General features: G+C 34.0%; 1 protein-coding gene across 1 annotated transcript in view; it reads left to right on the top strand.

Annotated features, from left to right (window-relative positions):
• LOC117173133 (nephrin-like) overlaps positions 1–14,163 on the top strand; it is a 1,314,621-nt gene that overhangs the window by 700,490 nt on the left and 599,968 nt on the right. Inside the window, exon 4 of the mRNA XM_033361530.1 lies at positions 8,148–8,258. Coding sequence (XP_033217421.1) covers positions 8,148–8,258 — 111 coding nt within the window. The remainder of the gene's footprint in view (positions 1–8,147; positions 8,259–14,163) is intronic.

Genomic DNA, 14,163 nt, shown 5'->3' with positions numbered 1-14,163 from the left:
TATTTTTTATTTAATCGTAAAAAAAAAAGATAAAAATAAAAATAAATGATGAAAACAAGAAAACAAGAATTAGTATTATTCAATTTGTATGCATAATACGAATTGTAATAATATAAATTTATTGAAATGATGCGTGGTTAAGCGCAGCTTACAGGGTTTGTCCGGAAAGTAATAGGACTGAGTCGATTTAAAAAAATTTATTGAGCCATTCGTTACAATTCTTTAAAAACTTTCAAAATAGGCTCCTTCTCCGTCGATGTAGCGCTGCCAGCGAGATTTCCAAACATTGAAGGCGTCACGGAAGCCATTCTCCGGAATAGGCTTGAGAGCCGCGGTGCGTGCTTCTTGGATCCCCTCTGTCGTCTCTAAATGCTTGCCTTTCATCGGCCTTTCCAGGCGAGGAAAAAAAAGTCTGGGGGGCCACATCTGGGCTGTAGGGCGGCTGCGGAAGCGTTGGGACACCGGCCTTGGTCAGGTTGCTGTTCACAAGAAAGACGGTATGAGCCGGGGCGTTGTCGTGGTGCAACTTCCAATCGGCTGCGATGTCATGACCCACAGATTTTGATAAATTTAACATCTGGGCAATTAAACGAATACTCAGTCGACGGTCTGAGTTCAAAACTTTACGCACACGAGTCACATTGTCGGTGTTTGTCGAAGTCGAAGGTCTTCCAGCACGGTCTTCATCGGCGACCTCTTCCCGGCCCTCCAAAAAGGCCTGGTGCCACCGGAACACACCACTTCTTGCTAAAGCAACATCTGGGTAAGCCTGCTTGATCATATCAAACGTCTCTGTCGCAGATTTACCGAGTTTCACACAGAATTGAATCGCGTACCTCTGCTCTAACGAACGCTGCATGCCTGTCCTGACTCTCCAAGTGCTCGGAAACAACTGACCAGCCGCTCGTTCGTTAGCTAGGAACGCCCTCTACCAAATCCTGTCGGTGCGCGCACGCTCCGAAGTACAGTCGCGGCGGAAGAAAATCAGTCCTATTACTTTCCAGACAAACCCTGTAGAATACAATTTAAAGAAAGTAAGAAACAAATATAAAAATAATCATGATCAATACAATGTACTCTTTATTTTGCAATTTTTGAATAAGCAATCCCTGGCAGAGTTACATAAGAAATGTATCACATTTAATATAAAAGAGTTGTGTATATTGTAGAAAAGTTGACATTTTGGAACAAATCGAGAGCAAAGCACGAGATACATGATGAAAATGTGTTCGTTAAAGCCGACAGTGCTTCAACAAAAGAGGGATCAAAATCACAAAATTACGGTTGTCGATCTCTTGATCTTTGATTTTAAAAGGTATGTCTACGAATGCGGGAAAAATAGAAAGACCAAGCGCGTTGCGCGAGGTAAATACATAATCGAGCGCGAAGCGCGAGATAAATACATTATCGAGCGTGAAGCGCGAGAACCAACAGTCGCGCGCCCTAGGCGTGCTCAAACATGCGAGCGATGAGAATGTGCCCGCTGCGCGAGCAGATTTTTTCAGTTGCAGTTGTCCATTCTCATTTGGAATAAAAGCGTGCACTGAAAAAAATCGCTAGTTGCGACAAGAAGCTCCTTATTTGTAGAGTTGGTATTAGCTACAACAAATACTTCGATAGTAACAGTAACTAACTAATATGTACGGCAACAAGTCGCCGTTAGTCCTCCTTTGAAGCTTATATTAATGAGGATAGTAATTGTAGTCACAACAAAGAAATTAGGTACCTTTACCAGCAATTTATTTTCCAAAAGATAAAAGTAGTAAAGGTTACAAGTTTCATCCCTTGGCGATATTGGCAGAACTGAAATCTGAACAGTGCTGCCAACATTCGCATCGAAATATCGTGTAATGTTTTTCATGATCGCCATTTTAATTTAAACCTTCACGTATAATGTGCAAACACTTGGAAAACTTTGAAAAGCATCGTATAGATCCTCAGGGCGTCCTCTACGGCCTACTCTTAGGGTACCTTTTTATGGAGGCCTGCTTTGAAATAATAGTGGAATTAATATTTTTCATATGATTTATTTCTAGTTACTTTGTTGGTTTTTGGCAGATTTTATAGATTGATAACCTAGATGCGAACTGGATGTGTCAAATAAATTCAACGAATATTTCAAAACAGGCCTCCGTGAAAAGGTACCCTAATTTGTATAAATACATCTTCGTGACAATTGAGCTTGCCAGCGATATGAACATAATTTTATAAATAGGAAGAAAATATAAGATTATATAACAGTAAGGATAACTACTTTAAGTAGTAAGATCAACTAATTTATTTATAAAATAACTAATTTAAGAGTAAGACTTACTAATTAAAGTAGTAAAGCTTACTGTTTAAAGTAGTAAACACACCTACCTGAAAGTAGTACCTACCATCGAAAGTTGTAGCGAAAACAAATAAATAAGTAAGGAAAACTACTACAAATCTTGCAGATAAGAGTAGTAGCCTTAACCACTTTAATAGCAGCGGCATATATTACAAACTAAAACAGTTGGGCCTACTACTTTGTTAGTTGTCCCAACCAACTAGTTTTTTCAGTGTGGTATTTTAGAGGGCCGGGTATTGTAATTGCTTCAGTGAATCTAGTTTATAGTTTTTTGGTCATTTGTATGTGATCTTCTTTCGAACTGAAAATAATTACTGTTTCCTTTAAATGATTCTTAGTTGATTCGAAACCTTTTCCATGTACAGTTGACTGGAAATGTGTTTCTGCAGAACTTCCAAAATCTTTTTTGTGATTCAGAAGATTTATGAAGTGATATTTATTTTCAATGTGCTGCGTAGCTCCGTCTGTCACATAATAAATGTTGTAAACAATGCTAAATTTCGTCTTGAGGTACTCGTTGATGAGCTTTCAAAATGTGTACACAGCTAAAGTATCATGACTTAAACAATCTGAAATAATTGCCATGCATAAATGCTTAATTTTGTTTCCATCTTTGTGATAAATAACTACTGTAAATATAGTTGCTTGATTATTATTCCAATATAAAGATTATGCAGCATTTTGAATGATTAGGGCATAATTTTCAGCAAAGTCAAGCAAAGTTAATTAATCTTGTTCTTTTAGTAGAAATTTGAGGTGCTTTAAAAACAAACCTTGTTGTTTCGCATAAAATGCGTGAGATTTCAGATTTTGAGTTTAGTGCAGAGTATTTCTACAAAAGCATTAGCGTCTGCTATGTCGGCCTTTAAAGTGCTACTATCAGTTTGCTGCCAAACTTGACATGTCACTGTGTCGAACCTATTCGCGTCCAATAGATCAGTCAGGAACTCTTTAAATTTTTCAATGTCAGGACAAAGTTCACATTCGTTTATATGAGAAGCGTCAGTGGGTTCACTGCACATGATTTCTTCAAGGCAGTCATGATAATCTGACAATTGTCTGTCAGTTCCCTCAGTTTAATGTTTAATATCAATCGCAATCAACATTAAGTTTACATTTTCATGATAAACGCAGGCACACACATTGTGAATTCCACTTGCCACAGCTAAAACACAGTTCTTTAGTTTTAGTTGGGCGAATTTTAAAAGCCCAACTTTACATTTTCATGTAGGGCTACAGATCTGGCCAGGGCTGGCTTTACCTCTTGTGCCGCCCCTGGACAATAAATAAAGTGCCGTCTTTCCCCCCTTTCTCTCACTTATACTCTCTATATCTGAATCAGTGAAATTTCACAGATTTAAATAGCTAGAAATGGGTCACTGACAATCAGTGAAATTTTACTCATTGATTCTGTGAAATAACCACTTTTGAGGGTTGGCAGCAATACACCATGTCAATTTAGCAATCATAATTAAATAATATTTAAGCAAATTCAATCAAACATGATTCACTTTGGCGTTATTGAGCTGATTAGTGAATAAGTCTGAAGTTAATGATTAAGCCGTGAAATGTCTAACTACTACTTCAATCAAAAAAGTTTTCACTTATTCATATTTAGATAGTACACATATATTGTAGACAAAAACGATACCTTGAAAACTTTCGTGTGCAATGATGATCTCGAATCCATAGCTCATGGAACAATTTCGTGTAGCATCTAATTATGAATAATGCAATATATACAAATAAGGATGTTCAATTCTGTTTAATTGCTTGTTTATGTGTAATTTTTCACTTGGCAGTCGAGATTAATTTCAACTTAAAATGTACGTCTTTAATCTTAACATAAGTCAAAGAACTTTTCTTGAATAAATACTCGCCTTGATTTTCTGTTAGCAAATTGAGTTATCAAATTCTCGAAGTCTATACAACGCAATAATTCAGATTCGATACATAAAATTGAGAGAGCATTTAGTCTATTTTCTTCAGGTATGAAAAAGATCTTTCTGCACTACAGTTAGTTACAGCAATAGTAGCAAATATTCTGTTAGCTATTTCACCATTTGGAAAGAGAAGAAACTATCAAGAATGATATAAAATCTATCAAATTTTAATTTTTATCTATCTGAAAGTTCAATTTCCCCATCCCTTGTTTCATGACGCACAATTTTCTTTTCTTTTTGCGAGACACTTCCGATTTGTAAATATCAGTCATAGATATTTCGAGTGCCTTTTTTTTGAAAAAATCAAATTTATCACGAGTGACGACAACCATTGTTACAAGCCCACGATAATAATCGATCACGTCAGCAATGCTCGTATTAAAATTTTGTAATTGTTGACTCACACCATTGATTCGTGAGAGCAAAAAAGACATACAACAAGCATGAAAGACATTTTTAAATTTTCCAACTGTTTCCTAATTTCTGCAGCTTCCTGCTTTGTGAACACGCTTTCATTTTCACTCATTTCTATTTCCTTTAAAATTTCCAGAATTTCCGGTAAATATCGATCTAAAGCCTCAACAGCGTCATCACGAGCAGACCATCTGGTAGCAGACAAAGATGAATAAAAAAAAATTTACTTGTAAAAGGCTTGAAAGTCTGCAACTTTCAGACCAAAAGCCTGCAGGGTTGCAAGTACTGTTTCTGCCAAGTATTGTCCCTTATGTCCAGAATTTTCTATGAATAACAAGAATCTTTCTACTTGAGTATCATCAGTTTTGACATATCTAAAGACAAAGGCAAGTTGGTCTACGTGTGATATGTCCGCTGCAGAATCAACTATAATTTCATAATATTTTGAAATTTTATTTTCATCAATTATAGCTTTCGTTACTGTTTCTCCCATGAATTTAATTATTTCTTCATACGTCGTTTTTGATTAGTAAATTGTAGTACCAGAGTCAGAGTAGAGTAACGCAGTGCAACTTTCTGCTTGAGGCCCATAAACGAATGACAGTCTATGTGATTGCCTTTTGTTTAATTTAGCCAAAGAAAGGGCGAATTCTGTATAATTTGTTTATATGAATATCTTACATTATTGTTAATTGATTTAAGCCTTTCACAAGTCTGTTTTATGTGACCGTAATGATAAAAATATGGAGCAAAACCTAAAAAAACATTATGGATGGGCGAGGGGTGAACGCCCTTTTAAAAAATAATTGTGTTCTCTAATTTGCTTATAACTATATGCAAAAATTTCTGATGCATTAAGAATCGATAAAATTAATTTTGGGAAAGTTTCTGTACCAATGAAAAGTATTTTTAAATGAATCGAATTGGAAGAAAACAACGTCGATCGGTGCATTGGCTGGACTGGTCGATCTGCCCAAGCGCGCGTGGAAGTGTTTCGCTCAGATATCTTCGCATAACTTCATAACTATTTTCAGTCCCAAAATGCCAAACAGCATTTTCATCGGAAAAAAGTCAAGCTTTCGTTCAAAAATACTTTTAAAAAAACTGCCCTAAGATAAAAATTGTATAAAACATTGTTTAAACATCGTTTTAAATATATTTTTTAATTAATAAACTATTATTTTCAATGTATTACTTTCAAGGAAAATTAAATATATTTGCCTAAACTCTTCTTTAAGTTTGTTAGAAAAGGGTTAACTTATTATAATAATGATAGATTTATTTTCTCTTAGACAAAAGCGATTGTTTTCAATGAAACGGAACTTTTTGTAGAACAACATTTTTTTTGTTGACATGTAGCTTTTGAAGAAAAGCAATTTATATACATATTTTAACTTTGATTTTTATAAGATGCACATGATTTTTCTGCACATAATTTACCTTCTTGTGACATTTTTGGACTACCGAAATACAGCAGAAAAATCAGAAAAAATGTAATTCTATCTTATTGCGCGCATATTTACAGCCGTTCTAGGGTGTCTACTGTTTCTTAAAAAGAATCCATGACTTTTACAGGTTTTTAAGGACAAAAAATATATTTTTCCAGGTCCATGAAAATTTTGAATTATTTTTTCTCGTAATTCCTTTGGTAATTTATACTCAAAAGCTAGCATCTACTCATTAGCATTCGTGTGACCTAAGAAAGCGGATGTCCAGTATCTGGTCGCATCTTCGTTGACCTTATCCCAATAACGGATTTCGAAATTCACTTAATTTCATTGACTAACAGAGTTTAAACATTCGTCAAACCCTGCAACTATCAATCACTGCTTTTTTACATGATTAGGCGGAACTAATGGAACCTAACTTACAGTGTACAGAACAGTTATTACATGCGGGATTAAAATCACGACACTTTTTAATAATATTTGTAAAACTAGAAGCTACTTGAAAAATACTGCTCGATGTACTTGTTATTGTTGCTTGTTGATCACTTTATATTTCTTTGTTGAAGTGAAACATTAGCAATTTTAACTCACAAGCAGTCTCTTTTGCCTTGTGTTTCTTCCCGTTTTCATCACTTTTCAGGGCAGACTTCAACATGTCATCAATGCGAATATTTGTACAACACCAGGTAACCGAAATAGAACATTTTTCTGCTGGTACTGGTTTAATCTAAATGAATACTATTTTATAATCTTTAGTATAACTGCACTTTTTGTTATTATTTAGCATAGTTTCGATTTATACAACAAAAATAGTTGAACTTTTATTTCCAGAAATATTAAAATTAATTTTTAAAAATATGTTAAAACAGAAAATTTCTTGGTTCACATAAATTGGAATAAATTAAAGCCAAAAAGATCGGTTTGTTACGTAAAAATATTACAAAAAATCACTTAATATCTTTCAACATTTTTATTTCTTACTTATTGAAGTATCTTTTCTTGCACTAAAGTTTATCAAAAATTTGATAGTACCCCCTGTCAATTATTGCTGCATATTTTTCAATATACCACCATCTGTGAAAAATGCAGAAAACATTGATTTGCAAATCCATGTTATAAAAATGGAAAAGTTATAGGAAATGATAAATAATAATGCATTTAACAATAATAAATAATGAATATCCTTTAAAGCACTATTGCAATGTGGCAATTAGTACTATAATATTTTGGTAGCATTACCCAAACTTACCATCGAACTTTTGTGTAATAAATATCATAATATCAAACTTTACAATCAATAATTTCATTGTTTGCAACTGCTAATATAGGAGGAGCCTTTTTAAATAGGAATTATAAATTTCAAAAATAATTCCTTTTTCTTTCCTCGTTCTTTTCCACAACGGCGTTGTACATAAAAGTATTAAAAATGTGAATTAGATGGATTGAATGGATATCATTATAATAAAATATATGCATAAATTTCTATAATTTAAATTTTTTTCGTACATTTTTTGTATAAAATAAACAGAAATTATACTCAGAATTCATTAACTAAATTCGTTTAAATAATATCATTATTGAATAAATGTTAATGATACAGAATATAATATAATCTCGGAAAAACATTGTAAGCTGAAAATAAAGTTGGTTTGAATTATTTTTTTAAGCTGTGCGATAGCAGCCTCGAGTCAAAAATTGTAGTATACCAGGTCTCCAAACAAAAACAAATTTTCTAGTAGACTTTTTTACATATAGCATTTCTATCTGGTTCGCGGATTATCAAATGAACGATTTCGTGTTTTTTATGATTCAATAATTTATTTGAATACTATTTTAAATGATAAATTAAGTGGCTTCTTGATTTTATATACATCATTATGTCTATAAATAATAATTGGAGACTAAATTGTTAAACTACTTCGACATCGTACATCATTCAGATAACATAAGCTCTTATCTATAAACGTCAATATCAGCTGGTATAAGATTGATTGTCATTCTGTATTTCAGTTCCGCCGGAGAAGCCTGTCATTTTGGACAGGTGGAGTCATATTCTAAATAGAACAGCAGGACCGTACGAGGAGGATGACGAACTTTATCTGACATGTCGTGTAACTGGAGGTAAATTTTGTTAATCATATTATTTACTTAAGTACAATGTATAATATTTTAGAGGGATATGTTCACTTCAAAAATGTATTTATCGTGGTTTTCTGACGGTTAAAACAAATTCTTTCTAAACTTCGAGGAGCAATTAATATCTGTCCTAGCCACTTAGTGTAATTAGACATTTATAATATTTCTAGACAGGGTATAAACTACTATAGTTTGTTGTAACAATTGACAGTTACACTATCTGTCTAGAAGTTTTAGGCGTTTTATGAACTACGCAAGTATCTTTAGACAGTTAATAGATTGGAGCTTCACTACCTTTCTAACGATTGTAGTCATTTTATGAAACCGCTAACGTTCTTCCCAGTACACGGCGTAGTGAAGTTCACTGAATATTAGTTTTATCATTCATGATCCCGTGTGAAAATAGCCCGGTTTAGCCATAGCACAAGAAGGTTTCTAGTCGGGGACTGACCGGGCTATGTTTCTTTTTTAAGAGCCTAGATGTGCGCTCGTCGGAGACTCGCTAGGCAAAATTTATGTCAAAACCCCAGTCGGGGGCTGACTGGGCTCTGATCGGATTAATCTGAAGATCAAATGCTCAAACGGTAGCTGGCCGGGCGCTGATTGGCAATTCCAAAATTGTTAAACTTTGTTTATAACTTAATTACTTTTCCTGATTTCATTACGAAATGGATGCGTATACCCGCATGGATGTTCCACGCGTGAAAATATATTGGTTGAATATCTTTTTGGCACCACAAATTTTAAGGTTTCATGAGTTCAAACTTACAAACAATGCATTTTGTGACAACAATTTGATGACACTTTTTTGAAAGTCGAACTGTTTTTTTTTAAGAAAAAAATTCTAAGTTCCATCTTTATGAAAAATTGCAAATGTTCTAAAAAAATTTACATTTTATATCAATCTTAAACGTTGTAAAATAGTATAAAACACCTAAAAACCAAACCTTACACGGAAGTTAAAAAAATTTTATCATTAAAAAATTTTCAACATTTACGATTAAATTTCTGAGTTCCGTCATTAGAAACTTTAAATATTCATAAAAAATTACATTTTCTGTCATTGTAAAAAGTTGTAAAATAGTCTACAACGGGAAATAACAAAATATCACGCAAAGGAAAATTGAAATCGATTTAAATTATTAATTTAAAAAGTATTTTATTGATATTCCGTTTGAAAGTTCGTGTATTGTATATTTGTATAATGCCGCATAATAATAAATAATTAGAAAAAGAGAACTTAAAATTTGGTATCTTCACTTTTCTGAACTGTATCTTATGAGGATGGCTTTCTCAACGAGTTTCAACTTGTCGGTTTAGCGCAGTGGTTAGAACTCCCGACTGCTAGGCGTTATATTTAGGTATAGATATGTAGGTTCGATACCCCGTTGCGTTATAAATTTTATTTGTAATTTAATGTTTAAAAATGTAATATATGTATTTAATCTAAAGAGAACTATTAATATTTAAACTCAAAATCCTCGCAATAATTTAACATTTATGTTTTAAATAACTTAATTCAGTGACTGACGCTCTTCATACAATTGAAACCCGAATCATATAAATCTAGTAAAGCACACCAATTGATCTTGTCCTGGTTACGGTCGGGCTCCCCGGCCAGCTCCCGGTCATGCTTCATGGCCGGACGCTGGCCAGCGCAGCGTGCCGATGCTGGTCGGATTCCGATTAGAAACCCCGGCCACAGTCCGACTCAAAGTCCGGCCCACCAACCAGTTCTCGGCTTAAAGCCGGGCTCTCCGGCCGTAGAATGGCCAGCCCCCGACTTGAATTTCTACCCCGGGGTCAGCTATTTATAGTATAAAAATATAGTTCACTACGAATGGAAAAAGGTTTAAACTAAAACATGTTATCACATTTTATTTTATTACATATAAAGGTGGTAAGATTGCTATTTGCTTAAAATGTATATAAGAGACTCTGTATAAGTATAGTCTTTCTTTCTTCTCTCTTTCAACGTGAAGTTTTAATATAATCGTATTTAAAGTGTGAATAAAAATTTATTATAAGTAAACACAATTTTTGAACTGAGAACGTTTTTTCACAAATTAAGACTATAACATTCTCGCGAATAAATCAAATTTATTCTAAACAGTAACTTTAAAACGCTACATAGTCTCGTGCGTCTATTTTTCGAACTTCTTAATATTTTTAAAAGTTAAAGTTAAAGCTACTTCGGGTGTAAATAATGCACTTTCATCACATACCTCGTGCTTTACACTCTATTAACACTAGATTAAAAGGCAAACTTTTCTACTTTATGTTCATCTCTATTATATTAAATGTACACGGAAAAAATTATATCGCATGAATTACAATATATACCGTAATTCCTACGCTACATATCGTTATTATTGCATTATAATAGCGCAAAATCGTGATATCGTACATTGCCAATTTTTACATTATATACCGCACAATTGTGCAATCTATAGGGTAAGAATGAAAGTTTATTGCGCTATCACATGGTATTTCTTCTTTTGTGATCTCGCGAGGGTTCGAGTAGTGAGCAAGTGATCACAGAAAAAATTAAAGATAAAGTTTACATCAATTCCAGGTGAAAGATTCACTGGAACAAAAGTTAACCTTGCCAGATAAACTTTGCATGAATCGAAGATAATTTCCGACTTTTACCCTTCCTGGATAATCTTTCGCCTTATAATCGCTCCATTTTTATTTGAGATGTAGCGACATTTCATCTGTCAGTTACATTTTGCGCTCTTGCTAAATGGTATTAAATAAGTTCTAATTCGCCTACAATAATGTGACTTATTTCGGAGGAGATATTTCAGTAAGAACAAATTTTGTTTTGTTTTTTGTTGTTGATTCTACAAGTTTTCCCGAAATTTCCTAACTTCAGCGCGACGCAGTCGACGAGTTCATAATTATTTTCCTAACCTCAGTGAAACTTTAAACGAAATATGTTGAATCATTGACCGTTACCAGCCTTACCTGCAGCAAATTTGTATTATTTTCTGTGATCGATTTAAATCTGTTGTCCCGATTTATAGCTCGAATTCACTCATACTTTGCCGTTTTTCCATTGCTCCTAAGGACATCGTAGCAGCCAAAAGCAACAAAACTCAACTTAATTTTTTTCTGTGATATTAGTGCACTATAATATGGTACAAAGCTCTGGGATCTGATTGTACGTTATCGTATTGCATTTTTGTGCAATATAGTGGTTTTGCGATATCTTTTTCTCCGAGTGTATTATATAAATTTCTGTTTCTCAGTCCGAGTGTACTTATGCAGATATTGCAGAATAAAGTATACATTTAATTTTTTTAATTACTTTAATATTGGTTTCGTATTTGGCATAAATCTTTAAAAGCAGTGTGATGTTGCGGATTTCCCGAACATCACAAAAATAAAGTTATCTGAAAATTTAGTAAAAAATACGCTTGGTTTGCATCGAGAGTAAATTCGGCACTCCTTATTATTATTTTTTTTTAGATTTAAGATTTTTTTACCCATGTTTTCTTTTTTTGTTTTTCTTCTTTTTTGTTGCTAAACAACGCTATGAGAGCTTTAGAATTTTGCCGTCTTAAGTGGTGAATCGTAAAGGTCTCCACCACCTCACATTGCGTCATCGACTAGAGTCTGTCGTCACCTTCACCTTTGTCTGAGATCCACGACATGTCTTTGTTGAAAATGGACCAAGGCGATTAACAACTTAATTATGGATAAAGTAGGTAACTTCACCACCTTGCATATTTTATTTTATTTCTGGCTGTTGATGTCGTTTCTCTTATCTATTGTTTTGGGAGTCATGGAGCCCGAAATCACATCTGCCGTTCGAACCTTGGACTTCCGTTCTGCGCTTCTCACACATGAGTGCATTTAGCCACCCAGCTAGTCTCGACTTTCTAAGGATCGCTTTTCCTGCTTTTCGAGAAAAAGGAAAGAAACTTGGTCGATGAATTGGTTCAGCGAGGCAGAGGAAGACACAACGAAGAGAAGAAAAGGCGATAGGGCAGACCAATGGAAACGAGTCTACATGCGGATCTCACTCTTGACCGTAGCAATTAAAATTAGTCCTCTGCGCAGGACACTTATTATTTCGCACATCAATCATGGTTCATCGCGTTAGTATACGTAGATTTCGAAATCAGTCTAGTTTGTGAACTCAAGGTGCGAACCAGGTGCTCCCCGACGATCCGCTGATTAATTTGTACTAAAGTAGGATCTTCATCCATTTCTTTATGGTTTGGCCAAGGAATTAAGTTATAATATATTGATTATATTGTGTTTTAATAATAATTTTACTCCTTGGCAAAATCATACCAACTATTATATGATTGTTATTTGTATTACTCATATTATGAGTCGGTGAAAATTTTTTAACGGAGTGCCGAGTCCGAAATCATGTGCCTTACTATTTTATCTGACTTGAAATGCAACAATGTGCTTTCAGTATCCTAATATATTCCTGTAAAATTGTATCAGCTGAGATCATTCCCCTTTCCCCTATAGACAATTTAGACTCTAAAATGACTTTATTTCATATTTTAGAATATATTAATGTTCTCTCAGTTTCCCAATATATTTCCGTAAAATTGTATTAGCTGCGATCATTTCCTCTTTCCCCTATAGATAATGTAGACCCTAAAATGACTTTATTTAATATTTTGGAATATTTTAATGTTATCTCCGTCTCCCAATATATTCCCGTAAATTGTGTGAGCAAATACAATTTCCCCTTTCCTCTATAGACCATTTAGACCCTAAGATAACTTTATTTCATAGCTTAAAAGATATCAATATTGTCTCAGTTTGAAAATGTACCCCTGTAATTTGTCTTAGCAGAGATCATTTTCCCTTTCCCTTATCGACAATCTAGACTCTGAAATGACTTTATTTTATACCTTAGAATATTTTTAAATGCTCCCAGTTTCTCCATGTATTCCCGTAAAATTGTGTTAGCAGAGATCATTTCCCTTATGAACAATTTAAACTAAAATATGATTTTGTTTTATATCTTGAAATTTCTGGGTGCTATTCGGTTTTCGATATTCCTTTAAAATTGTTCCGACGGAGATTATATTCCCCTTTCCACATACGTATCTATTCTTGTCTAAAATTATGTCCTGAATCGTAAGCCACTTTTCCCCTTTAGAATTATATTTCATTCGAGCCTCTCCCTAATTCCGTTTAATTATTATTGTAATTCTGATTTCTACTTCATTGAAGCCACGGTTCATGTTATTATAAATGTACACCTAAGTCCTTGGGAAATAATAACAATAAGTCCATTTTTTGTATCATTTTGAAGTAAAATTTTGCCAATTTATTGAAACCCGACCCCTCTACCATTGCCTAAGCTAGTGTAGAGACTAAGCTATGCATTTAGTTCGAATTAGAGTTGCTGCCCGATTGGTTTATTTCATTTTATTTTGTTGGTTGTTTTATAGATCGTTTCATTCACATCATTCTTATCTCTCTCATTAATTATCGCCTGAACCTCTAATTGAAAAATTTGACAGATTTGGAATTGTGCGTTTTGAAATTAAGAATTCCATATTCTTGATCTATGAAGGGACACTTTCTGAGTTATTTGTGTTTTTTTGGTATACATTTTTGGTTATCTTGCTTTTAGGAAGTGTAGAATATTTCTTTCGAATCTGTCCCAAGAAAAGGCTGGCGCCCGGCTCCAAGTGGATTTTTTTTAGAAGTAATTATTGAGTAAAGGGCTGGTTGTGCGCAGCAGCTACTCAGAAAAAATCATCATTTTAATAAAGGGGGAGGGTCGGTAAGGCCGGTTTTTGGCCTGATTTATTTTTGGACCAAAAAATCTGAAAAAATCATGGTGGTATCTTATAAGTATCCCGAATCGATTGCACGCTAAACGGACTACCCTCCACCCCCCAGC

Source organism: Belonocnema kinseyi, chromosome 5 (genome assembly GCF_010883055.1).
Source record: "Belonocnema kinseyi isolate 2016_QV_RU_SX_M_011 chromosome 5, B_treatae_v1, whole genome shotgun sequence".
In the NCBI taxonomy this organism is placed as follows: domain Eukaryota; kingdom Metazoa; phylum Arthropoda; class Insecta; order Hymenoptera; family Cynipidae; genus Belonocnema; species Belonocnema kinseyi.
The sequence above is the reverse complement of the archived record's forward strand: the minus strand, read 5'-3'. Positions and strand labels throughout refer to the sequence as shown.